This window comes from Homalodisca vitripennis, chromosome 2, assembly GCF_021130785.1.
Source record: "Homalodisca vitripennis isolate AUS2020 chromosome 2, UT_GWSS_2.1, whole genome shotgun sequence".
Taxonomy (NCBI): Eukaryota; Metazoa; Arthropoda; class Insecta; order Hemiptera; family Cicadellidae; genus Homalodisca; species Homalodisca vitripennis.
Window position 1 is genome coordinate 73680489 of NC_060208.1, and position 26188 is coordinate 73706676.

General features: G+C 32.1%; 2 protein-coding genes across 5 annotated transcripts in view; one reads left to right on the top strand and one right to left on the bottom strand.

Annotated features, from left to right (window-relative positions):
- Positions 1–26188, top strand: part of LOC124354173 (peroxidase-like) — a 48956-nt gene that overhangs the window by 15303 nt on the left and 7465 nt on the right. For 2 of the 3 annotated variants that reach the window (XM_046804439.1, XM_046804438.1), the window contains exons 8-12: positions 416–572; positions 2860–3016; positions 6697–6867; positions 7322–7520; positions 10284–10389. In XM_046804439.1, coding sequence (XP_046660395.1) covers positions 416–572; positions 2860–3016; positions 6697–6867; positions 7322–7520; positions 10284–10389 — 790 coding nt within the window. Of the gene's footprint in view, positions 1–415; positions 573–2859; positions 3017–6696; positions 6868–7321; positions 7521–10283; positions 10390–13992; positions 14119–26188 lie in introns of those variants that run through there. The other variant, XM_046804440.1, reaches the window with a different exon arrangement.
- Positions 15052–26188, bottom strand: part of LOC124354175 (trichohyalin) — a 46953-nt gene continuing 35816 nt past the window's right edge. For both annotated transcript variants that reach the window (XM_046804441.1, XM_046804442.1), the window contains 4 exons: positions 25602–25645; positions 19558–19665; positions 17252–17376; positions 15052–15206 (listed from right to left, as the gene is read on the bottom strand). In XM_046804441.1, the coding sequence (XP_046660397.1) occupies positions 15120–15206; positions 17252–17376; positions 19558–19665; positions 25602–25645 (364 nt within the window). In that variant the 3' untranslated portion in view covers positions 15052–15119. The remainder of the gene's footprint in view (positions 15207–17251; positions 17377–19557; positions 19666–25601; positions 25646–26188) is intronic.

The following is a 26188-nucleotide window of genomic DNA, read 5'->3' on the forward strand; positions in this document are numbered from 1 at the left end:
TAACTCCTTTACTGTATTTTTTTGTAAACTGGTGTATTTCAATAAACTGTAAGCTGAAAAATCACTTTTACACATATACAATTCTGTTATTGTATGAGTTAAAAAAGTCCAAACAATATATAATGTTTTAACACGTTTCGCTACCGAGGAGAACAGTAGTGGTACGCAATGACACTCACATTATCAGACACAGAGACTCTTGGTAGTCAAAGTGTTAAAACAGATATGTATGTCCTTTTATTTTTCAACATTTATGGCCAATACATTGATGGCCATGGGATTGAACAAGATGAATGACATTGTCATTGATTAAATATCTAAATAATTGAAAAAGATAGGTTGTAATTTTTTTTAATTCATTATTTCCTGAATGATTAAATTATTACTATTGTTTGATTGTTCCTCCTGTTATCAGGAAAGGAGTTTATTAAACAACTTGGCGTAGAGGATGGGCAAGGGGATGAAAAAATGTCCTTCAATGATTACGATCCATTCCTGAACCCATCAACGGTCAATGCCTTCACCACAGCAGCCTACAGGTCCTTCCACAGTATGATTCCCCGGGAAATGGTGTAAGGAGCTATAATTGAAGTAATTACTGGAAAAATTTTAAATTGTCTATCCTGTTTTGTAGGTATAACAATAATCCTGATTATGAAGTGCTAGGTGCATGTGTAATGTATTTCTTACAGTATGAAAGTATTGTGCAATTATCTTGTTTACAGTATATTTATATTTTCACTCGTCATTATTATCATTTTAGTTAAGTTAATACCCAATAAATGTGAATCTTTTTCCTAAACAGTTTTGCTTGCTTGTTTTTGGTTACGGTGGATTCACACATTTTTTATGTGTTCCACTTTGATCAAAACAATGTTCTGTCTCATATGCCTTCATCTGTAGAAAGAAAAGTAGAGTGAGTGAGGTCAGGTCAGGTGAGTACATCTGACTCTGGAGAGTCTTGGTTTTTTTTTAAACATGGCATGCTGAGATTGTTTTTTTTTTTTTTTTTTGCACTATCATAATAGAGAATTTTGAGGTATAAAATTGTTTAGTGATTTTTCTCTTCGCCATATTTCTCATTATAGACGAACCAAGCTCAAGTATACTGGATACCCTTTTTTCCTTAATATGGTACAGCTGCAGTACATAGCACTAAGACATAGAGTCTTTTGTGTTTTCATATCAGTTTCCATTAAGTTGCAAAATTAGGTAACTTTCTTGGATCCTTTTTCTACTTTATATTAGCTTTCTTCCACATCTAAATGCTTGGGAAAAGCTTTTTCAATCCACTCTTGCTGACACTTTGAAATGTATGAACAGTCCATTCTGTGATATTCAGCTAACTATTCTTCTTTATTACAAAATATAAAACCTTACTTAATGCTTACCTTCTGAGAAGTTTTTGAAAAGGTTGATGGTTTATGAACATTCTTTTAGCAAATGCAACAGCATTACATTCATTTTTAAGAGGATCTGAAGAACAGCTTTGAGGTGACAATGAGGTTTAACTTTCCTGTTTCACTTTTTCACAACTCTCTTTTCAAAACTGAGGTGGCGCCAAATGAAAGTTCTGGTACTGTCAGGAGACTTCATCTCTTTCTTGTGATTTAAAGATTTGGAAGATTCTCCATTGTTCTGCTGAAGGTTGTTAATATCAGCTGATCATTTTTCTGACTGTAACAACCGAATAATTGTTTTTTGACTGTCGGTTTCTTCCTCGTTATTTTGTAACTAAAATAAAGGAATCTGTATCTGGAAGTCAATTTTAGTTTTGTTATTCAGGAGATTTTGTTAGTTTTTTCATGTTTAATAAAACTAACTATGGATTCATTGCCTTTAAAATGTCCTTTTTCTTTCAATCATTTTACTAGCACATAATCATTACTAAGCATCTAATCAACCACATATTTATCAGATTGTTTCATTTGTTTGAATTACAATGAAGGTAAGACTAAAATAAGTCTATAAAGTTTGGAAAAAACGTTGTTCCCAGTACCCTTTTTTACAGACACAACCAAGAAGTTGTTCTCTTCTCCACAATTTTTGGGTAGCCCTAAGTACCCACTGACTTCAACAAAATTTTTGTGGGTTTACTCTCTGATCACCATCTCTGGTGATTATTGTTGACCTAACTGCACCTTTTGAGAGACAAATACTCTGAGAATTTCTGTTTAAGCTGAGTAAGTATGAGACTCCCTGTTCACGTGTGCAACAAGTGGGAGTGATAAGTTTTCCAGCAAAGTCTGTAAACTTTCCATTCAGGGAAGGAAAAATAGGAACAAATTTTTGAGGTGCATTTCTATGGCTCTATTGGAAGAATATGTTTGTTTGTGGGGCAGAAACTAGCCCTCGGGGTGGGAGCGGTGAAGAGAGATTTGTGGCTACATAAAAGCACTTTAACCCTCCATGCTAGGTCTCCAGTCCTGGACCACTCTATCTTCTTCATTGGTGGGTCCTCTATCATTAAGGGATGGTTCTATTGTTTCAGATCTTGTTAACCTTCTTCTGTGCTGTTTTTAATGGCCATGTAAACTAAAAATATTTTTACAGATTAAACATAGAGTGTAAATAATATAAACTGATAACAATTAAAAATATTCTGTAGAGGTTAAAATGTTTATTTCAAATTTATAAAAAACGAATCACATAATTATATGTTCAATTAAGGTTTTAATGTAATTTTACCCTACTTTATTAATCCAGCTGAAAAGAGACTGTATTGTAGGTTTTGACTGCAATGTCTCTATATCTTGTCACACTTTTAATGATGTCAAATATCTATACTAAGATCACAGGTATATTTTACTCTTGTATATAACAGAAAATGACAAACAGTATAATCAAGCAATGTTTCAGTCTATTCGACGATAACCAACAGCCGCTCAAGACTTTGTTACTTGATGACTTCTTTTTCCGTCCATCCCTAATACAAGAACCTGGTATGTTTGATAACCTGCTGAGAGGCCTTGCTGTACAGAATGCTCAGAGTATGGATATATTCTTCTCCACATCGGTTAGTACTAAACCTGAATCTTGAGCTCAAGAGAATCAATATTATTTATTAAAAATGTATTGAGAAATATTACATAGTCAGGTACTAAAGTCATAAAGCGCAAGAAGAGTACAACTTCAATCTCTTTAAAAGTTTCTCCAAGAAAAGAACAACTACAGTGTAGAAAGTCATGTCTTGCAACTATATTCAAATTATCTTCTTAATTTTAACAGGGTTTTTAGCTCCTAAGTGGTCTGATAAATTGTTTAGCATCTTTGCTCTTGCATATCAGTTTTATTTTGAATATAGCTATTCTGTAAACTACTAATGTAAACATTCTAATGAGCCATTTTAGACTAAAATATCACATCATTAATGATTTTTAAATAATACATGTATGCTATCTTGTAGCTCCTATAGTATTGGTTCTATTAGTTCTTTCTGCAGCTTTCTTTTAAATGAAAAATTGTACAATACCAAACAAATCATTTAAGGCAAATGATCCACTAGTGTTATGAACAGATCCAATCATGTCAGTAAACCCATCATACTTTCTAATACGTCTACTTACAAATCATTTTATTCTGACCCATCAAATGAATACAATGACCTTCTAAAACAACTCCACTCCGAAAAAGTTCAAATTTAAAACCTAACTTCAACATAACATAACGTATAAATTAAAACCTTACCCCACCCAAGTTCTATCTTCTTCAAAATACCCCCAAACAAACCATACTTCTTGATAAGCCCATTGTGGCCAGCAACAACTCCATAACAAAAAAGAGTTTTTTGTTCAGAATGTCTTATACTTATGCTTAATCTGCCTTTAAAAGCGTTTTGCAAGGTACTAATAGTCTATACATTTTTCTCACTGTAGTCTTCTTTATGCAGCTTGTCCAAATTCAACTTGCAAAGAAAAATCATATCAAAAGTTCCAGTAACAACCATTTTCAGTTCATAAGCACAGGCATGGGTTCTTCCCTTTCTATACCAATTTCTTTTTGATAGGCTAGAGGAAAATCTCCTCTATAAAAAACATATTTTTTTCTTGCTACATTATCAACAACATTTTCATGATTTTTAGTGATACCAAATCCAAACTTGAAACCTTTTGTTACACCCTTCAAAACTTGTCTTATTTTTAGTAGGCAGTGCTCATCTGAAAGTATCATCATCCTTAATTTAGATGTAGCTCCTAACCTTGGGGAGGTGTTTTCATGACTGGCATCACATCAAACCCATAAACACTCAGTATTGTGCTTACTTATCCAATTTTCACAACCTTGTACATTATCTCCAGTCCCCTTGTTCTAGATAAAGCTTACCTTTCACAGTAAAAGCTAACCCACCAAAGTTGTAAGGAATCGAATCTGACTAGAGAAAATTATCTTCCACCTCCACCTTAAATCTTGACTTATCCAAAAAGGTCCTCAAAAAAAAATTTAACATCACCAAAGCTTCGTCCCACACCAAAAATCTTATTGAAGTATGGCACAAAAAACCTGCAATACATGTCCCATCCATCAACCAGTTTCTACTCTCACCAGTTTAGTCACCTTCCTTAAATATAAGATAACTGGTATTCATATTTGTGATCTCAGCATTGCGATTTACCAATAAAATCAAATAATTTTTGCCATTTATCACATTTACATCTGAAATAGGCACTGTCAACAAAGTAAGAACTTTAAATTAATCACATATCTATACCATACATCATATTCAGGTCATATACATACATTTCTACTTCTACCCATAAACTCTTGAATTGAGTAAAAAAGATTCTCTACCAATCATCCAAAACTATTTTAAATTTGTTCAAAGGAATGGTTCTTGCTGAAAGAGGAAGTTTATTGAAAAATTTAATTTTATTTATTTGAACAGGATTTGCTGTTTCACTGAGTCTGTGACTGGGAACATCAAGTTTTGTCTTTGGTACAAGTGTTATAATTGAATACATTTTGTCTGGTCAACCATAGTGAAAACACTGTTCTGTCAAACACATAGGCCTAACCTTTGAAACGTTCTGTAAATGCATGAATAATGACAGAAAGAGTTCAAAATTTTGACAAACTTATTCACTTATTGCATTCTCTGTAACTAAAATACTGACAGCTACAATATGTAATCAAAAATATTGACCGATCCATCCTCCTCTCCCCCAAACTAACAGATATCATCTCAGAAGAGTGGAACATGCTGATCAGTGGATCAGTGGAACTCTCGTGACCCTCTTATAACCTTAGTGTCTTATGGTATTAACTTTCTAATCTTATACCTGCTCTGGGGAAGTCATAGTAAGGGCAAAATAACAGTGTTTAAAGTAGCTTAAATTTGTTCCAGATAATTCTTACTCATTCCCTATAACTGTTTTAATTTTTCTGCCCTTGACTTCTTTTCTAATCTGTTGGTTTATATAAAATAAATTTAGTCTATATTTCAAACTAGTTGTAGTATGTGTTTTAAGGGGGCACTCCACCCAAAATTGTTTTTCTTTTATTTTTGTAGCAAAATTAATTATTTTTTTTTTATATATGAGTGTTAGTTATGGGTAACTTTAGCCATAATTTTTGGTCCCTCACCCCCCCCCTCTCCCCGCTGGGGGTAACTTTTTACGGATAAAACTAGGATTTACTGTGACAAACATAACTTAAGTTGTATTTGAGATAGCCTCATAATTTATTTTTTATGTTGAATGGGATATTTCATTGTGCTACCTATAGTATGGATACTAAATTATATAAAATATTTCTGTAAAAAAAAGTAATTTACTTTTTGTTCAAAATATTTTTACAAAATTATTTTTGTAACTTTTTAAAAAATGTTTGTTGAAGGAACTAATTGTAAATCCATACTACAGGTTACAGAATGAAATGTCCTCTTTCAAATAAAAAAAAATTATAAGGCTATCTCAAATACAACTTAAGTTATGTCTACCACAACAAATGAAAACATGTGAAAACCAAACTTTCGGAAAACAGCCTAGAAAGGCGATGGCTGCTAGCCTGAAGTAAGTGGTAGCGTTTCATTTAGAGATAAAATAAACAAGTTATAGGCATTTGAACTGTACTTGTTAAATATCAAATTTTTCAGAAAAGTACAAGGGACAAAACTAGGACAAAAAAGTTTGTAAATTTTTGGCATTTTCATCGATTCTAGGGTGGAGTGCCCCCTAACAAAAACAATGGTGTTTATTACAGAGTAAAATGCATACTCTGCAGGTTTAATTTTATGTTAAATTTCTAACATTTTGCTGACTGTATAACATCATAGATCAGATGCAATAGTTTTTCCTTTCACTCTGTAATAGCAAAACTGGTATATCAGTTTCTTTACTAGCAGTAATAAAAATGTTTTATTAAAATGAAATGTTCTTCGTCTTGAAATAAAGAAATCAAATAAAACAAAAATTACTAACCAAAATAATTGAGAAAATATTTTGTTTGTTTAAATTAAGACTTGCTTTTGAACTAACCTAAATATTTATTTTTAAGTTTCTCAGATAACTACAATTTCTTGCTTTGCTTACTATCTTAGAATTTGTTACACTTAAGGAAGTGGATACATTTCAATCCTTGAAACATTATGTTATATATTTTTGTAATATACGAGAGTCATTCTGAAAGTTTTTACACATGTTAAGAGTTTTTGTGTTAAACTTATCAAACATTAGGCATGTTTCACATGCTCCATTGCAGATTACCAATTTGCTGTTCAAATCTACAAGAGAGTTTGGTACAGACCTGGAGAGCATTGACATGCAGCGAGGCAGAGATCATGGTTTGCCTGTTTACAATGAGTTTAGGGTTGCCTGTGGTCGGCCGAAAGCTGTAAGATTTAAAGATTTGCTGGATGTAATGCCAGAACAGGTAAGTTTACACATATTAGTAATAATTTGTAGAGGAGTAATAGCAAGTGATGTTAGTATGCATGGTATTGGAGTAACTATCATTTTGATACGATGTTGAGCAATGGATGTAATCTTTTAGCTACTGTAAATGAAATATTTTGAGGTAAGTAATAAAGTAATCTTATGTAAAAAATTATAGTTTAATTGTACTGTAATCATACTTAATAACCTCTCCATTTTTTTATAAATATCCTCACTAGTAAATGTGTATAGATTAATTATAAAAAAGATTTGATTATAATTTTTTCAAATCGACTCAAGCATTTTGTAAAAAGGACACTATCCTTAATAAAATTCTTCTGCCACACAAAATAATCACAAATTTTTCTGATAGTAGAAAATGTTGATACTTGAATTTCTAGTTGAGTTTTTACACAGATACATTCTCTAAGTAATGCTGTATTTGTGGACAGGCAGTCTCACGGCTATCTGCCAAGTACCAGAGGGTAAATGATGTGGACCTTTACGTGGGAGGTATGCTGGAAACTCAGGCTCCAGGAGCTCTCGTGGGCCCTACCTTCCAGTGTATAATCGGGGAACAGTTCAGGCGTTGGAGGAATGGTGACAGGTTCTACTACGAGTTCGCCAACCAGCCTGGATCTTTTACGTTCGGTAGGAAAACTTATAAAGAAAAGTTTAAATTTCTGTTTTTTAATTGAACAAATTTCAGGGAATACTCAAACTGATAAAGTGAGGAAAAAGTTAACATATTAATATTAATTAACAAGTTTTTAGTTTAGAATTTGGGAAGTGAAAATAGTTGATCTTTAGAATTAAGTTTAGCCATCTGATGGTCACTCGGTTTGATAAAATATATTTGAGGTAAAACTCATTTACCTGTGGATTCAGGATAACTAAAGCAAGTTGCAATCATGTCTTTACTGTCACATTATCCTCAATCATATTCTTGAATTGATTTTAAAACATACCTTATTCTGTTATCAACCATGACTTGGACAAGTCCATCATTAAGATATTAATTAGTTTTTTTGTGTGTGTATGCTTAATCTGTTTCCTTGAGGTTTTATGGAACCTTAGAAAGAGGATAGATTTCAATCCTCAAAAAGTAGTGTTCTATTTTTTAAAACATTGACAATGGCAAATGTCCAAACCTTTTGAAATCATCCATTGTTAATAATAAATTTCAAACACAGAATGATCATTATGCTTTGTGAACTCTCTCTTTGTCCCTTTATAGACCATTGGAACTGCTTCTCTCGCTTCTCAGCTGTTTTAGTATTCATACTGGGATAGTTATATACGTGAAATTCAGCTGATTAATACTGTCAAATTATTTTATAATAATATATATACATACATACATACATATATATATATATATATACCAACTATTTAAATAACAAGTATATATATATACTTTTTATTTAAATAGTTGATTTATGACACTTCACCTTTAGAAGCTCAACGGTCTTATTCCCAGTAATCGTTGCATTACTTTGACCTAATTTGTTTTGCTGAATTTTCATAAATACTCCATATCATAATTTTGTCACCAGTATTAAATGAAATTTTTTGTTGTAATTTGGACCTATCTCAACCTTTTACCAAATACTAGTCAATGATTAATACTTGGAACACTATAAATGGACTGCCTATAGCACACTGATCCTCTCAAGTTTTCATATAATAGTTATTTAGTTGTGGCGCGCAGTAAGATGAAACAGTGCATTAGTAAATAAAAAAGTTATGTTAGGTATTTATTTATAGATATATGAGAGAATTTCAAATAAATAATTCTTACAACTTATAATAACGAATAATATACCTATGAAACATATATAAAATGACATTTTTATCATTATTTATATACTATAACATAAATGATAGTTAAAATGCACCATCTGTACACTTCAAACAATCCCGGCTGTGATCTAATGAAGTAGTTGGGAGTTTCAAGTACACAATACTCTACACGTGATGGATGAGGGGGCCTTGTGGGAGAAAACACAACTGTATGAGAGGATGCTAATTTTTGTTGGCTACCAAGCATTATTTACAGTAAGTAAGTCCACCTGACTTTTAGCTCCAGCATGTTTCCACATATGTTCTAAATGCTCAGTGCATGCAATGAGGTTAATAAACAAGTACACAAATTAAATTAAGCTTTTCTAAATGTCCTTGACTTGTAATAAAATTTGTTGTCAGTATTGTAAATAACATATTTGTTAAAGTGTTTATCTCTGTTTACATTATTTTGATATTTATATAAATACAATTTTTATCTGTTTAGTATTGGTTTTCTGTTTTTTCATCCATAAAATGTAACAGTAAAGTACCTACATAATATTTTAATAGATCAAAACAGTGCTTAAAACAATTTCTTACATAACATAAATTAAAATATACAAGTGAGTGCTTTCTTTTCCATATGGGAGAATTCAAAGCTTAAGTAAAAAGTGGTCAATAACACAATATCTAGGAGGTATTTTTTTCAAAATCTTCCATGGGTGGATATCCCTATCCACTCTTTAATAAGAGATATTCCTTAATCATCAGATTCCCTGGAACCTTATTGATAATAGAATGGTATTCATCAAACAACATTGCTGCTTCTAGTATTTTACCCACAGCATGCTAGAGTATTTAGTGTTGTAAAGATGTAACCAACACTATCTGCAGGTATGTTTTTGTTGTCAACAGTTTGCTAAGTACAGAGGTACACTAAAAACTGCAAAACAGGTTATTTCACAACAATAGTTGCAGAATGGCATAACAAGTGTTATGGAGATAATGCTGGTTACCAAGCCATTACTGAGCTCTACTATAACAGTGAGACTGGAGTACACAAGTTAATGTATAACAGAATTTTGTAATCAGAGTGTTTTCCTATGAGCTGCACTATTTTTAATCATAAATTTAATAAGTTTTAGACATTAACTTAATATTTAGTTTAATTTAGATTTATGTTTTCTTTTGTCTTTATTACATTTTCTATACATATTTTTATAGCATTTTAATTTGATAATTATTAAAAAATTACTTATTCTTTTATAAGTGTTTCAATTTTCCTGCATACGCTGTAATTAATTAAAATTTAATATTAAAAACTATTATAATTTTTAATAAATACATAATAAATTTCACAAGTATCCATTCAGCGTCTTGGACTGCTGTAAAAATAAACTATAGTAACAATTAAATATAGTTCATACCACTACTAAATATTATACAACATATTTGTAATGGTAATCATAAGCATATATTAGAAAGGTTTTAATTAAAATTGTATTTAAAAAGTGGCAGGAAAATTTTAAACAAACTTTTTACTATGTATTTTTTTTAAATTTGTACAACAAAGGATACATCCAATTAGATTCCACAAAAAATATCAAAATGAAATGTTTGTTTTTTCAGACCAGGTCAAAGAAATTCGAAAAGTAACTTTGGCGGAAGTTTTCTGCCAGAATGGAGATAATATTACAAGAATACAACCTGATGTCTTTCGAGTTATCTCTAATGAGTAAGTAATGATTTCAGAACAAGTTATTAAAATATGTTTCATCTACTAATTTTTTATCAATAGAAAAACATATTAGTATAATACTTCAAGGTCAAAGCCTTCTCTATGTTCCTTAAGCAGGTAAACATCAATCAAATGCCAAGCTGATGTACCCAAGTACATAGGTATATCCAGAGTGGAGGAAGAAGGTTGGGGGTTGTAATCTTTCCCATTGATTCAAATATTAATGCAATATTTAACTTTGTTTTGAACTGAACTGTGCTCGAAGTAGACCAATTTAACACAGTTCAGTTCTTTTATTTGTTTTTATATTGCAACTGTTAACTAGACAGTCAGTATATCACAAGACTTGCATCTGAAATTTTCACGGATTATGAGTCCATCTGCAATCCATAGGGAGCTTGACAATACATCCACTGTTGTCACCACACTTCCCAGTCAGAGAGGCAATAATGACAATTAATAATGACAATTATTGTCTACCTATCATCTCATTGAACAACTAAGTTCACTGATAGCATAGTTATAATCGTTTACGTTATTGTGCTAGTCGTGAATTATTGCACTTACTTGTATAAAACATAAAAATAAAGTAGATATTTAGCAAAATGTTTTTAGTCAAATTACCTATAAAAAAATATAACTAACTTTTAACCCTTTTGCAGCTTTTAACCTCCATATAAAGAACTTTAAAAGTGGCAATTTTTAGTCTATTTATCTAGATGGTGATATAACTATTATTGATGTGTCATTTCAAGTATATCAAACTAGAAGAAATATAGCTGAGAAAAAGTTATCATTTAATGTTTTTAACCCTTTTGATACCCTTCTATTGTAAGCTCCACCAAAACTAGCTAGGCTGACAATCAATTTCTTCTTAATAAAATTCCTGTATCAAATTCAAGAAACATTAGATTGTGTGCTTTATACAATGCAAAATGATTCTCTGCTCCTGAAGTAAAGAATTAGCGAAGCACCTACTGTCAGTTGCTGATGAACGATATCCAATTTCTGTATGACTGTAAGCAAGATAACTGTTAAAGGAGTTACCTATAGGGTTCATTTATTTGACGGAAAACCCTTTTTACAAACTATTCCAAACATGATAAATAAAAACACTATTATTGGCAACAAACTTCAACATGCACTAACAATATATGTAAAGTCAAAGATCACAACATCACACACAACAATTTGAAACACAGAATATGACCAACCAAACAAAAAAACTGAAACTGAAACTGCACATGTATATAATATAAATACAAAATACAAAAATATATAATAAATCTGTGTAATTTTAAATAAACAGAGTGTAAAACAAATTATAGAATAACTAGAAGAAATTATACAAGTATGACAAGAATAACAACTAAGATAAATAAATTATAAGGCTATAACTATTAACTATATGATGGATAATAGGTACTTTTTTTTAATATTAATTAGAGAACATATAATAGAATATGTTATCAAAATATAACAATAATAAAGAAATACTTAATCAGTAGTAATAAATGGTGACAACAAGAATAAAAAAAAGAGTAAAAGAAACCTCAACAACTAATAACAATCATGACATTTGGCAAGCTTCAGGGCACACTCCTCATGTCAGCCAACAGATATTTCCTCGTAATTAGGACAGCATAACAAATACCATATAGTTGTCCTTAGGTTTACCTGTGGTATGAAACTTTACTTCTACTTCTTTAACATCAGTATTGAAAATGATAAATATCAATCCATTGAGATTTCCGATTTCTGTTTGTCAAAAAATTGACCAATTTTCTTATAGGTAACCATTTGGCAATAAAATTAATGAACACAAAGAAAAACATATTCAATGGACTATTAAGACTATAAATGATACTATTAGTGTAAAACACGAGCCACAGTATAGTCTACATTACTGTTTTACATTAAAAAATTATCATGTATATTTATGTAAAATAATAAAATGAAAAGAAGGTTATTTATGAAATTAAAAATAAATAAATAAGATAAAAATTAGTAGGAAATTAACAGACATTCACCAATAACCATTCATACAAAGCCATTGTCCCATACCCTATGCCATGACATTGCCAACATACAAGGAGAAAGAACACAGAATAAACAAATTAGTAAACAAAACTAATAGAATATATTGTAAGAGTAATCATATAAAAAATTTTCAATAAGTTGTGTATACATGCCATTAGGTTATTTTCTTTGATTGGTTCACGATATGCAAAATTTAAATCTGTTAGCTTAATCTGATATACCATCTTCATAGCAGGCTAAATTACTGCTTTTTGTTTATTGATTGGTATTATTGATACTAACAAGATGGATTTCATTTATGGTAGTCTGAAAGTTATTTTTAAAACCAATTAATCAAGGTATAACATTAAGATAAAAGGTACTAAATATGACCTGCATATCTTAAAATATATGATCATTCTACAGAACCTCTGCAAATTTCTTTAAAATAGTGTTTTATTCTTTTTTTGCTATTTTTACTATTGGACGGTCTCCAAAAAGTATAATTTTCAATCAAGTTATATGTTGTTTTGTTGAACATGGCAGAAAAAATACTATTAAAAGGGCGTAAAACTATTGAATAACGGCTCTAAAACATTTTCCACCTCCCCCGATCAACAGCTTGACTGGGATTTACAGAATATCCACCCGTAGTGGTAACGCTTTCATTTCATCATTTAGATACACCTATGCCCAAGTATGTATCTTAAAGTAAATGAAGGATGAGTGTGACGAATACAGTTTATCCTTATTATTATCAAAACTAACTGTTTCTTAGCAAATGTCACTAATGAATAGCCCAATAGTCAATGGTAACTGTGGGAGTCTTACAGATTTACATAGAGTTTGAATCATGGAGACTTCAATCCTGGATATACTCCCATATAGTTGGAGCCCAGTTTCGATTGCAAAATTTTATCATTTTACCAACTGATCTATACAAACCATACTATTAAGTGACAAAAAAGATTATTCTAATTAAATCTTGTCTGAAACTTATTCCTAACCTAAACTATTCCTTAAAATTTAATCGCAAAGTGAAGACTTATTTTAATACATCCTAGACTCAAAAAACCATCCTCAAAATGTGATCATCAAGTGAGACTATTTCAGTACACCCTATTCTCATACCACCTCAAAAATTTAATCTGAAAATCATTGGATTATAAGACTTCACACCTTTTTCCTAGTTAAAAAAGAATTTAAAAAGTATATTTGTATACACTGTAATTTGTGTTTAAAGTAGTGAATAACTGAGATGATCAGAGTGAAGACTGCTGATAGTCCTGATCGTATGAATAGATGAATACCAGAGTTAGATTCACCAGTGATCATGATCAAGTCAACAGAACAGCAGAGTGAATCATGCCATATGAACAAAAAAGTGAGAGCTGTCACTGTTAATCATGGTGTCAGATGAATAAGGTGGCAGCAACTGGAGGTTTACGTGGAAGTAAATCTGATCATTTTTAATTATAATGGTAGAATATAGAAAATTAATAGTACATTTTTGTGTACAAAATCTGGTCTATTGAATGAGTGCTGTATATACTTGATTTGAATTGATTGTTTTATTTACAGGAACTCTGTGCAGTTGTGTGATTCAATTATAAAAATGAATTTGACACCTTGGAAAGAAAAGAAATAACAGTGAATATTGTTACAACTACAGTAATTTTATACGAAAATTATATGCCTTTTACTACAGCATGTGTTTATGTTCATCCTGTAGCATACTATCTACTACTATATGTGCATTCTTTCAAACTGCTGGATGAAAATAACATTGTACTGTATAAAACAAAATATTATATTATTCTTCCTATGTCAAAGAAACTTTTTAGGAATTACAGGGAAAGCTATTTTCTAAAAAAATCAATTTGATTTACTAATAATAACAGTAAAATAACATCCACTCTTGTTATAAAATAACCATCACTTGTCTCAAATATGCAGTGACGTAACTAAGAGGTAGATAAGAGGGGTCAAATGCTCAAAAATCTTTAAAATTTACAATAATATTTTCTCAACAGCAATCTCATTTTTTTTAAATACAGTAGCTAAATGTTGTGGGTTAAATGACTTTGAATTAAGCCTACCTAATTTATTTAAATTTAGATTAATTCGGAATCCCGGTGTGGTGTGCTCTTTAATCAATATTTTATTCCCCCTCCAAATCCAAGTTCTAGTTACATCACTGCAGATACGTGACTGCAGATTAAACGCAAGGGTGTTAAATACCTCCCCAATTGGATTCCAAAAGGTTCTAGACCTGTGCAATGAATTGGAGTATGGAGTAATATTCAGAGAAGTGCTTCTGATAATGTTTTGGTCGGAAGATTCAAGCTTCTGGCCCTGATGAAACTAGGCAGGTTGCTGTGCAGTGGTGAAAGTTTTTCTAACAATCTATAATATAATTAGGAGAATAGGCTTTAATCATGATTATAGCTCATTATGTATTTTTTCAAGACACAGATGAAAAAAGAACAATACAAACCTGAACCATATTGCATGCTAAGCAAGATTTACGATGCTGTGAAATAGTTTTAGGTTGGACCCTGCTTGTTAATTATTATATAGAGTATATTGATACTTTTAAAATCTATGTAAAGTCTAGGTAATGCATGAAGACACTAAAAATTATATGAAAACATTTTAATAAAAACAATTTCTAATTATATGCAAATGTACAATGGTAGTGAAGGCGTTCATGCTGATGTTGACAATGAAGACACTTCTGAGAATGGAGTTTGACTCCTTGATGCGTCCCATTCCTGTTGCTTCATGGTAAGGCCCTAAAGCAGAACAAATTACCTTCACATGCTTTATTTATTGTCTTTTTTAACAGTTAGGGAATCAGGGATGAAGAATGGGAGGGATAAGTGAGAAGAGGAATGGAGGAGCCAAGGGTATTACTACATTTATTTTCAAAACCCCATTACTATATTTGTTTTAAGTTTTGAAGTTAAATGTCTAGAATGTGTAGGTATACTAAAAATTTATTTATTAACAAATTTTTTAAATTTAGAAACCTATTAACTCATACTGAGCATAATTGTCATCAGATTAGTTTGATGATACCCATCTGACTTTAGCCCAATTTAGCTGGTTGCTTACTTTAAATTTTTTAGACATCTTAGTTATGGTAAAGTATTTGTGGCTTATATTGGAAAACATAAAAGTACTAGATTAAATAAATGAAATCAAATCCAAAATAATATAATTTGTTTTATTAATGCAACTTAACCATTCCGACCCATTTCTAAGAATAAGCTAATTTATAAAAACAATAAAACATTTAAAGTAAAAACACATAATAATGGGTTGTCATACATTCATATAATTTTGAAAATATATATATATATATATATATATATATATATATATATTCAAAAGTAATATTGATAATATATTGCTTTTGAGAAAATAGAAAAATTTAAATAACAATCAACTGTAAAACACTGTGTAGCAAAAACAACTTTGCAATATGAATGAATGAATTAATGAGAATTTCTTTATTTACAAACTTAAGTTCATAAACATTGTTACAGAAATAATATTCAGCTAAGTATTCATCAATATTAAAAATATTGCACAAAGTCTTAAAACATCGTTTGTAAGAACTCTTAATAATAAGGTTGGTCCAGGAATCATCTGTGTAAAGCCATCTTTAGGTTCTTGCCTCATTTGAACTGGAGATTTTCGGACAAATGTTTGCCTTGAAGAGGTTCACTCAGATGACGTGTTGGAAGGATAAAGAGTTCCCCAATCTTGTATTGTACAAATAGATCTATCTATGTAGTTTGCAGATTTTTATCATCCAGCATACATGATCGTATCTAAAATATGTATGGAGTGAAATGGCAGTGAGAATCTTTGGGATTTAAAAAAGTATCTACAAATTTTGTGATGGTGTACGTTTGCTAATGTTCTAAGATTTTTTTGTATATTGAGGATTCGGTTAAAATTCCTGTGCAACAAGGCCATATTATAACTATGATTCAGAAAGTGACAACTAGACTATTTTCGTTGTCTGTAAGCTGCTAAGAAAACCTATTTATGTCATCAAAAAGTGTCTGATGTTAAATTTCTTGCTGAGATTGTCCACATTCTGAGTCCAGTTCAAATCTGTGTCTATAGTTATGCCAAGAAATTTAGATTTTGTTTTGAAATTGACACTAGGAATATGTTTTATGACCTTCTTTTGAAAGAAATTTAGTTTTGATTTTTGATGAGTTCACCACAAGATTGTTTGTATAGCAATATTGAAAGGCCATATTAAGGGCAACCGAGTATGAAGCAGCCAGGCTATGTGAAGTACAATGATTTAGGAGCAAAGTTATGTCATCTGCATACATGAGAGGTTTGCAGTAGTCTACTAGTTGTTAGGGTAGGTTATTGGTGAAGATAATAAAAACAGAGCCTTCCGGCACACCTCTCTGTGCAGGAAGAGTGTCATATCTGATGGTCTTTGTAACTACATTCGATGAGTCTTTTTACCTCAACCAGCTGTGTATGTTCACTGTGACTTATTAATAGAAATGACTGGAACTTTTACATTACTGGAATATTAAATGATTTTGGTTTTAGTTCTTCCTTATAAATAAGTTTTGTGCCAATACAATATCCCAATAATGCCTCTTACTCAACTTTTGTTCCTAACTCTTCTGAATTTGTCATGTCATATGCTACTCACTTAAACTCAATAGTGTGGAAGCACTTCTTTCAATGACTTAGCAATATATACCTCAATGGGTGACTCTTTTTATTTAATTGTAATTTATCACCTATATGTGTTAGTCCGGAATTAATCAATATCCTGCAAGAAATAACCAAATACCTTTCGTAAGCTAGTTAGCTGGTTCAGGACATCACTGACAAGTGACAGTTCTGCAGGTGGCTGTTGCGGTCGAGGCTCTGGCTTTGGTCTGAACACATTACTGGCCATCACTGCTCCAACACCACCTGAAATATAGTCAGAATATTACTGATAGAGATGGGGGAACTGTCTGTTTTCCAGAGCGGTTCCAGACTAGACAGTTATGAAGTGAGAACTGTTCTATATCAGGTGAAATCTGTTCTAAATTCAATAGCTTTTCCTTTTCCCCAGTTCAGTTTTGTTCTTATGTTGCAGGTGTGGTTGTTTGATACCGTTCTCGGTCTATATGAAAACGTTAATTACAAATATGGGAATAAGCTGCAGCAATAGCTTGTTTTTACAAAACTAATTTCTTTTTTTTTACCACCACTGTAAAAACCAACTGTGGCAGTAGTTTGTTTTTACAAAAATAACTTCTTACCAATATTTCTTGGTGAATTAATGGTTTTTTTTTTTTACTATACCAAACTTATTAAACTGAGTAAAATCACTAAAACTATTAAACTAAAAAGACTTATAATGTGTTTTCACAGACTTCATGAACGCATCACATTGTAGTAGTTGAGCTCTAATAGTTGGTTAGTTGGAATTGCAAGACTATAAAACTGCTAATTTTTTAGAACGGTTCTGGAACGGAGCAGTTATCAGCAGACTCCCTCAAAAAATCATGCTAGAATATGTTACAATATTTCTCCTTTTACATACCAATCAATGCAAGTAATCTTTCTCCCAGTGCATGTTGCATTTCTCCCTTTACACACTAGACAATCCATTTAGCCTTCCATCCTTTATTTACTACATTATGTATGTATCCTTTCTCCCACTATCAGAGTATTGAAACGTTTATCCTGTGACATCTTTTGGATTAGTATAATTTAAATTACATTTTTACACAAACTACAAATATGTATTATTTCAGACAGATGTTTCATATCTCATTTTTAAGGTCTCTATAGGTTATAAATAATGAGTAAAAATAATTAGGGGCTTCAAAACATTTTTTTATGTTAAAACTAAACAAAATATATATATATATATATATATATATATATATATATATATATATATATATATATTTGGAGATATATATAATGAAGACTTTCTCTTATATATACAAATTATATTTACATTCAAAATGTTATAAAAATATATAAACACTATATCTCAGTTGCATTTGGATCAAAATACAAAATTCAATCTTCATAATATATTTCAATATAACTTTTAGAATAATACAGGTTTTGCTATTTTATTGAGCATACAATTACACTAGACTACAATTAGTGAAAATATTACAAACATTTTAAAGCAATAGTTTAAATCAAATGCTGTTTTTATCTAAAAGTAAGAGTTAGGGTAAAGAATGTACAGTACTTTTAAACACCTGTTCATAAACTATGCATTGAATTTTATTGAAATCAGTTTTTTCATTTAGTAATGGGCAGTGCTTATCCATGTGACATACTTTTATATGGATAGAAGTGTTCAAAACCCCTGTTTTACAATCAGGAGGGGATATATACATACATATATATATTGAAAGCCAAAATTTCATTTTAAAATAAAAACACAATAATATTGTGTAATATTTTGAACATGAAAAATTGTATCTTAACTTGTGTTTTCAACAAAGTTTCCAAAGTTATTCAGGTACTTGTCATATTGGGTGACCACTTATCTAGACCATTTGCAATGAAATATCTTGCCAGTGAAAACGGCCACATCTATTTACCCAGTTGTTTGTATCGTCAAAACATTTGAAGTGCTAATTGCTAAGACTGTGTGTTATGTGCAGGATAGGAGAAGTTGCTGGTTCGGGTCTAGGCTGTACAGCATATAAGTAAATTTCTCCGAACGGAACTTTTCTGTTAACCATTGATTGTCATCAACAGCATGGAATCTGAGTATCGTCATTACAGCAAAACAGTTTATCTATGTCTGTTATAGATTTCATGCCAAATTTACTTCAAAGTCTTACAAAGTGCTGGGATAACAGTGTTATCTCTATAAGAAATTCAACGAACAAGGAATACCCCTTTTCTACTCCACAACACAGTGCACTATTTCTATGTTTTTCACAGCATTTTATTTTTAATAACTGATTTCTAATTAAATTTAAAATAATTATTATTTGAATAGTTGCAGTCTCTCAATCTACATAGCAAAAGAAATATAATGAAAAGTTAAAAGTGGAAGTTAAATAAACCTGATATTCCTGTAAGTCATGAATTGTTTAACGGCTGATTGATATTATAAACTAGAATTACCCTTGAAGGAGAGGTATCGAGGTCGGCTGGCTCTCAAGGGATTGTGGGAAGGCAGAACCATCTGCATCACTCTTGGAGTTATTGTCCCTCTACTCACAGTGGTGACAGCTATTAATATATAGGAAAATGTTATATTTTACAATAAAATAGTCAGCTTAATTTTAATATATCAATTATTTTTGTTGTAACATTTTACTCTGGCAAAATGGTTTCCAATTCTTTTTTATCCTGCAAACATTTTTTACAAATACAAGTCATTGCACTCACTATAAATCAATCATTGCCATATTTATAATTGAAGATATTGTAAAATCCACAATGCACAGCACCAGCTGTTTTGTGTTTCATAAAGTAAAGTAATAAAAAGATCTTTCAATTTTTTAATTAATAATAAAATTGTGCAAGGTTTTTTGTCTAGGATAAAATTTATCAATAACATAGAAAAAACTAAAGATTATTTAAAATTAAACTTTATAAATACAATAATAAGAAAGTTTCAAATAAAAGAAATAAATTCTTTTGTTTGAAAATATTCTGTTAAGTGCAAATGGCAACAAAAAATGCCTGGGTATAAAATACAGTATATACGGCTGTTGAGCTAGCTTGATTGAGGTGCCTTGACAAGACATTATTACAAAGGCACTGTTGTATGAGACATATCATTGCAAGCCTGGCCATTTGGCTTTATTATTTAATACTATCAGAAGATGTCAATTAATAATTTTGATACTAGTGATCGCAAGAAACTAACCTTCTATACTCGTGTGAAGTTTAAACAATATACTCGCCTAAATTTATTGGCACAAATAAGTTTTTTGTCACAACCCAGGGTTACAATGATATGTCTCATACTAGTAATAAAATCCACTATTTAAAAATAACAAGTTAATGCTATTAGAGTGTTGCATTATAGACAGTGTGTTAGTATCAAAATTGCTTTTAAGGAGGAGTCAAATAACTTCATTCATCAATTCTACCACAAATAAATAATCTAATTCATCCATATTATAAAAACTGAAGAACTGAGAAAAGCTAAAAATAGAGTGTTGTGTTGGTGTACGTCACGGCCACGGGTGAAGTTATTCTCATGGGCATAAGTTATTACACTAATTATATAGTGTGATACTACAGTCAGAATTGAGTGATCAACAAAAGCAGCTCTACAACTGTCTCTAGACTGCAACCCAGCTAGTGTTCGTATGCACTTCTTTTGTAAGATTAGGGTTCTTTGTATATTTAATGAACTAGATATACCCCAAACTAAAATACCATACCGAAGATGTGTTTTCAAAAAGTGCAAAATAAGCACTTTTGTTTTTGCCGTCTGCACATCACTAATTGTCTTTATTCTTCGGATTACATAAAGTCCAGAACTTAGCTTCCTGCAGAGACTGTCAACATGATTGGTCCAATTAAGACTTGTGTCAATTATAACACCTAGATACTTGGCAGCTTCTACTCTATGTTAGGTAAAGTTCCTGCTTCAAGCTTTCGTCTTCCCATTATTAAAAGTTGCGATTTTGTTTCATTTTAGTACCCAGGCTGTTCTGATGGCAGTACTGAGTGGCTACATTCAGTGCTATGTACGTTGACACTTCAAGTGGCTCTGTTTCCTTGTTACTTAATAAAAGCACAGTAATCATCCGTGTACATAATAGTGGTAGCAAATTCTTGCAGATATTTAGGCAGGTCATTTGTAAAAAGTACAATAAAACAGGCCCCAGTACAGAGCCTTGAGGTACGCCTCTCGAGTTTGTTAGCAGGCTAGATCTCACCGAACAAGTCATACCATTGTCCGAATGAACCAGCTGAACCAGTTGTTGTCTATCAGTCAAATAGCTGTCAAACCAACTCGCTGAGAAATTCCCAGAAATTCCAAGAGCTTTCAGTTTTGTTAGGAGTTGTTTATGATCAAGGCTGTCAAATGCTTTACTAAAGTCTAATAAAACAGATGCACAGGTATTGCCATTTTCAAGTTGATCAATAATGTGTTCTATTAGACTAACTATAGCGGTTGACGTAGAACGTCCTTTGATAAAACCATGTTGCTGACTAGTTAGTAAATTATTTTCCAGGAGGTGAGTAACAAGACGAGTCAGGGCCACCTTTTCAAAAACTTTAGATATTGTTGATATCAGCGATATTGGTTGATAATTACTAGCATCAGAGGTTGCTACCCTGCTTGAAAAGGGGAATAACCTTCGCCAATTTAAGCCTTGTTGGAAACCTCCCTTCTGCTGAATGATCGGTTTTATCGGTAGAGTTATTGCGTCCGTCAGTTCCATTACACAAAATTTCAGCAGCTTCGAAGATACCAAGTGAATTCCATAAGAACATTTTGTTTTTTAAAGATTATATCATCTTTATTACTTCGTCTGAAGTGGTAGGAAAGGGTGGAACATTATTCCGAGCAGGTACAAGTAGAGGTGGTTTTGGATTAGCCTCTAGAGCCTTGTCTGCCGCTGTAACAAACCTAGAATTTAGGTAATCAGTGATCTGGGTAGTCAGTAATTTTCCCTAATACCGGATCCATTAATTCCTTCGGACTATGTGATATTTTTGTTTTTTCCTTTCATTATTTACTACTGCCCATAAGGCCTTTGACTTATTTTCTGCATGAAGAATTTTGTCTGTTACTTCTTTACGCCTTAACTCTTAAAGTCTTAAATCATAGGCTTTCTTTTTAGAGGCAGTGTCTTGCTTATGAATCAATTGACCAGTAGTGTTGGTATACAAGCTGTGCTTGTAAAAAAAACTTTACGTAGTCTTTCAGCCTCAGCATCTGTTATTTTATTTCTCCTTTTTCCTTTTACTCTAGATTTGTTTAGTGGGCAAGCAGAATTTATTATCATTCCCAAGGTGTTACTAAACAAATTGTAGGCTGTGTCTGCATCTATAGCAGTAATCAGATCCTTCCCATGATTCTTGTTGTTAGTTTTATTTTAATGTCCCTCATGTTCCTTTCAGAAAATTGTGGTTTTTCAGTCATCTGGGCTGTTGGTTTTACCTGCTGGTGGTGTAGCGTACAGAGCTGTGCTGTATGGTCAGAGATCCCCTCATCCAAAACTTCCACTGTTATTGTTTCATCTTCTACATTAGTACACACACAATCTGTTGATGATTGTGAAAAAGGTGTTATGCAAGTGGATGGAAGAGAAATTCTGAACATACCACAGCTTCTCAATATATCCTCCAACAGCATGTTGTCTCTGTTAACGTTTAGGCAGTCCTATGTTGATGTCCCCCCCATAACAATTATCGGACACCTCCATATCGGTAACACTTGTATGCATTGGGATATAATCTCAAGGGATTCCTCTAGGTTGCCTTGGTTTCTATAAATACCTGTAATGTACAGACACCGATCCTGAAGTTTTTATCCTTATTTTATAAGGGCCATTTCACAAACCATCTCTACACTCTTCACTTCAATAGAGATTGGATCAATTAGAGTTATTAGTGAGTTTTTGCAGAAAATACCCACACCTCCTTTTTTATGAAAACTGCCGACAGAAATCAGCAATCAAAGTATAATCAGTCAGGTTAGTATTGTGCAGCTGGTCATTGCTCAGACCATGCTCAGTGAGGATTAGAATATCAGGCTCAAGTCGTTGAAGAAGATGAGTTATTATGTCAATTTTCTTACTGAGCCTGTCAACGTATTGGTGTAGAATTTTTAAGTGTTCCTTGTTCAATTGGGTATGGTAAAGCTGTTTTCATTTTGAAATTGCTGAGAAACGGTCTTGTCTAAAAAATATTTGTCCTGTTCATCTTCTGCTCGTGGTGGGCTCCGCTGGCCTGATTCAGATGGAGATGATTGTTGGCTTATAGGAGGCCGGGAATTGAGCGTGAATGAATTAGACTCAATGCAATCAGCATTCGGCAATTGATTGTTTTGTCATGATCGAAATGTAGTAATCAATGTTTGTGGTGTAGAAACTCTTCTATACTCTCATCTTTAGTTTCGTGATCTTGCATTCATCGGAGGCTTTATTACTGAAGCTTTAGCGACTCCGTGTGTGTCTAAAACGGACGTCACCTGTTAGGTGTTACCAAAGTTTGGAATATATTGCGGTTCAGTCCTGTGGATGCTTTAGCATTATTGTTACACATCTCAAATCCTTCTAAATTACACATGTTGTGGTTTTTATATTTTTGAGCTTGGAGAGACACAACTAAAGAGGTTCTTTCCCTTTGCGTCCCGTCTAACTTCTGATTTCCTTTTGGTCCCTGAGGTAGACTTATTCAGGGTAGAATTCTAGAGGATCATCTTTATGTTTGCATTGTTGAGTAGATTTAGATGCTATAAAGTTGGTAGGTAGGATTCTTCCAGACTCTCATTTAGATGAAGGTGAGTGTTGTCTAGAAGTGCTGACATTTGTTGCTCCAGTTGGTCTTGCCTCCTCTTAAGGATTAGCATCTCTGAGTTCACTGACAAGGATTGTGGTGCAGGTGGAGGGGTGACTTCTATGGAGGTTTGGGTGGAGGTGTCTATCTTTGGTTCTTGGTCATTCTTGTCATCTGATTTATTCCTCTGCAGGGTCAAAAGAGATTTTCTCCAGATTTTTTATCTTAGTATAGTATGATTCGATAGTTTGTTGTGATTTTATGTCTTGCTCCTCAAAACCATTTTTTGCATTTTCTTTACGAAACTGTTTTTCTTTGCACAATTGGGACAGTGAATGTGTTAGTTTCCACACTGAGGGATTCTATCTTGGTTAAATGCTTTTGTTCATTTTCCTCCAGAGCTTCTATTTTTTCTTCCATGCTTCCCAACATGGCTTCCAATCTAATATTTTTTTTCTTCCAAAAGCTTGTTTTTTTCTAGAAGAGCTGATCCTATCTTGGCAGCTATTTTGTAGATTATCTTCTTCCTTGTTTGCATTTTCCAAGAAATTATTATCAACTAGAATACTTTCTAATTCAATCAGTGAGTTTTCAATGAGTTTTGTACTATTCTGTAAAGAGGGAGAATGTTTACATCCATCATTTGAGGAGAAATTTTGGCAAGGAGTCAGAAAAACATGCTTCTTGAAGCTCAGACTGTAGACTACTGTCGTGTCTGTTTGGAGTCATTACAGAGATAGTGTTTTTAATTAGATTAAAATTCATTTCGGCTTCCTCAAGGGCCTTATTAAATTTATAATTTCTATGATTGTCTGATTTCCTCTGCCCCAATCTTTGTACATTTTCGGAATAGAGACATATATAATTTTGTTTCACCGTGGCGGTTTCTGAGGTTCCAAAAAAATATGACACTGTATTTTAGAGATTTGCTATTAACTTTGGTTATTATGCCATTAACAGTAGCAGGCCAATGTGCACACCCCTTAACTTTGGCAAACACCAGGTCACCTGCACTAAAAACTGTTGTTTTCCCATCCATTGTCAAGATAACTGTGTTACTGATGCTTCTATTTAATTTATTATTTATTGTGAAGTGGTGTTTTTATCAGGAAATTGGCTCCACACCACATGTGCCACACAGGGATATTTTGACATTGTGTGTTAGCCAATGGTACAATTGACATTAACATTAAAAATGTTGGTCAATTGAAATAAAATGGACCAAGATAAATACATTGTCCTATCATTTTGGGCATTATAACAACAATGAAAAAAGCAGCACAAACAACTGTACAGCTCATATTAATTGCGCTCAATTAATTCTTTGATTGTAATATATTAAGTATAATCAAGTAGTTTATTGTGAATAATTATTACATTCACTTCAATTCAATTATTACATTGAGAATATGCTGCTGTAAACAGAGTAGTTAATCAATCCACTTGACAGACTGTGCAATGCAGACAGCTTGCAATGTAAACAACAATAAACAGCTGACAACAGGTGGTCTGCAGACCATTAAAACAGCTGCTGAGAGTGGTGGGGGTCAGACAGCTCTCAACAGGAAACTGCTGAGATTCAACTGGATTCAAAGTAAATTTTAGAGCAATACATAAGTCAAGAATTATTGGGGGGAGAGTATTTGTTCATTCTTTAACTATTACTAGTTCTAGATTAATAATTTTGTCTGACTCACGTGCTTGATTGCCTTGGACTTTCATGTTCACTGGGGAGGGTGACCTGTAATGAAAAATCTTTCATTAAATTTTAACGTTTTTACAATGGATGGTTCAAAATTAAATGTTACTTTAAAATACAAATTACCCAAATATTTATATGCAAGCAATCTTTATGAGAGCAACTAATTGTCTATAAGTACTAAGGGCTATTGGTCTGAAAGAATGGGGATCGGATTTATTGGTTTGTTTTTAGCAATGGAATAGTTTTGTTAATTTTAAATCTGTTGGAAAAATACCTTCTGACACAGAAGAGTTAAAAATAAATGTTTAAATTGGAGATGGTTCATAGACATATTCTTTCATGAAGAACGATGAGAGATGTCTTTAGAGACATCTATTTTTAGAGACAAAATGGATTGCCTGGTTTCAAATAAATTAATTTTGTGGAGGAAGAGTTTTGTATTGAATGTATTCATGAGGTAGAAAATAATCCATTTGTTGAGTTTGAATTGGTTGCTTCTGATGATTGCTTCAGATATTTGGAAGCATTAACAAAAGAATGTTTTAGGATTGAACCAATTTGTTTTGGGTCTCTCAACGTTCT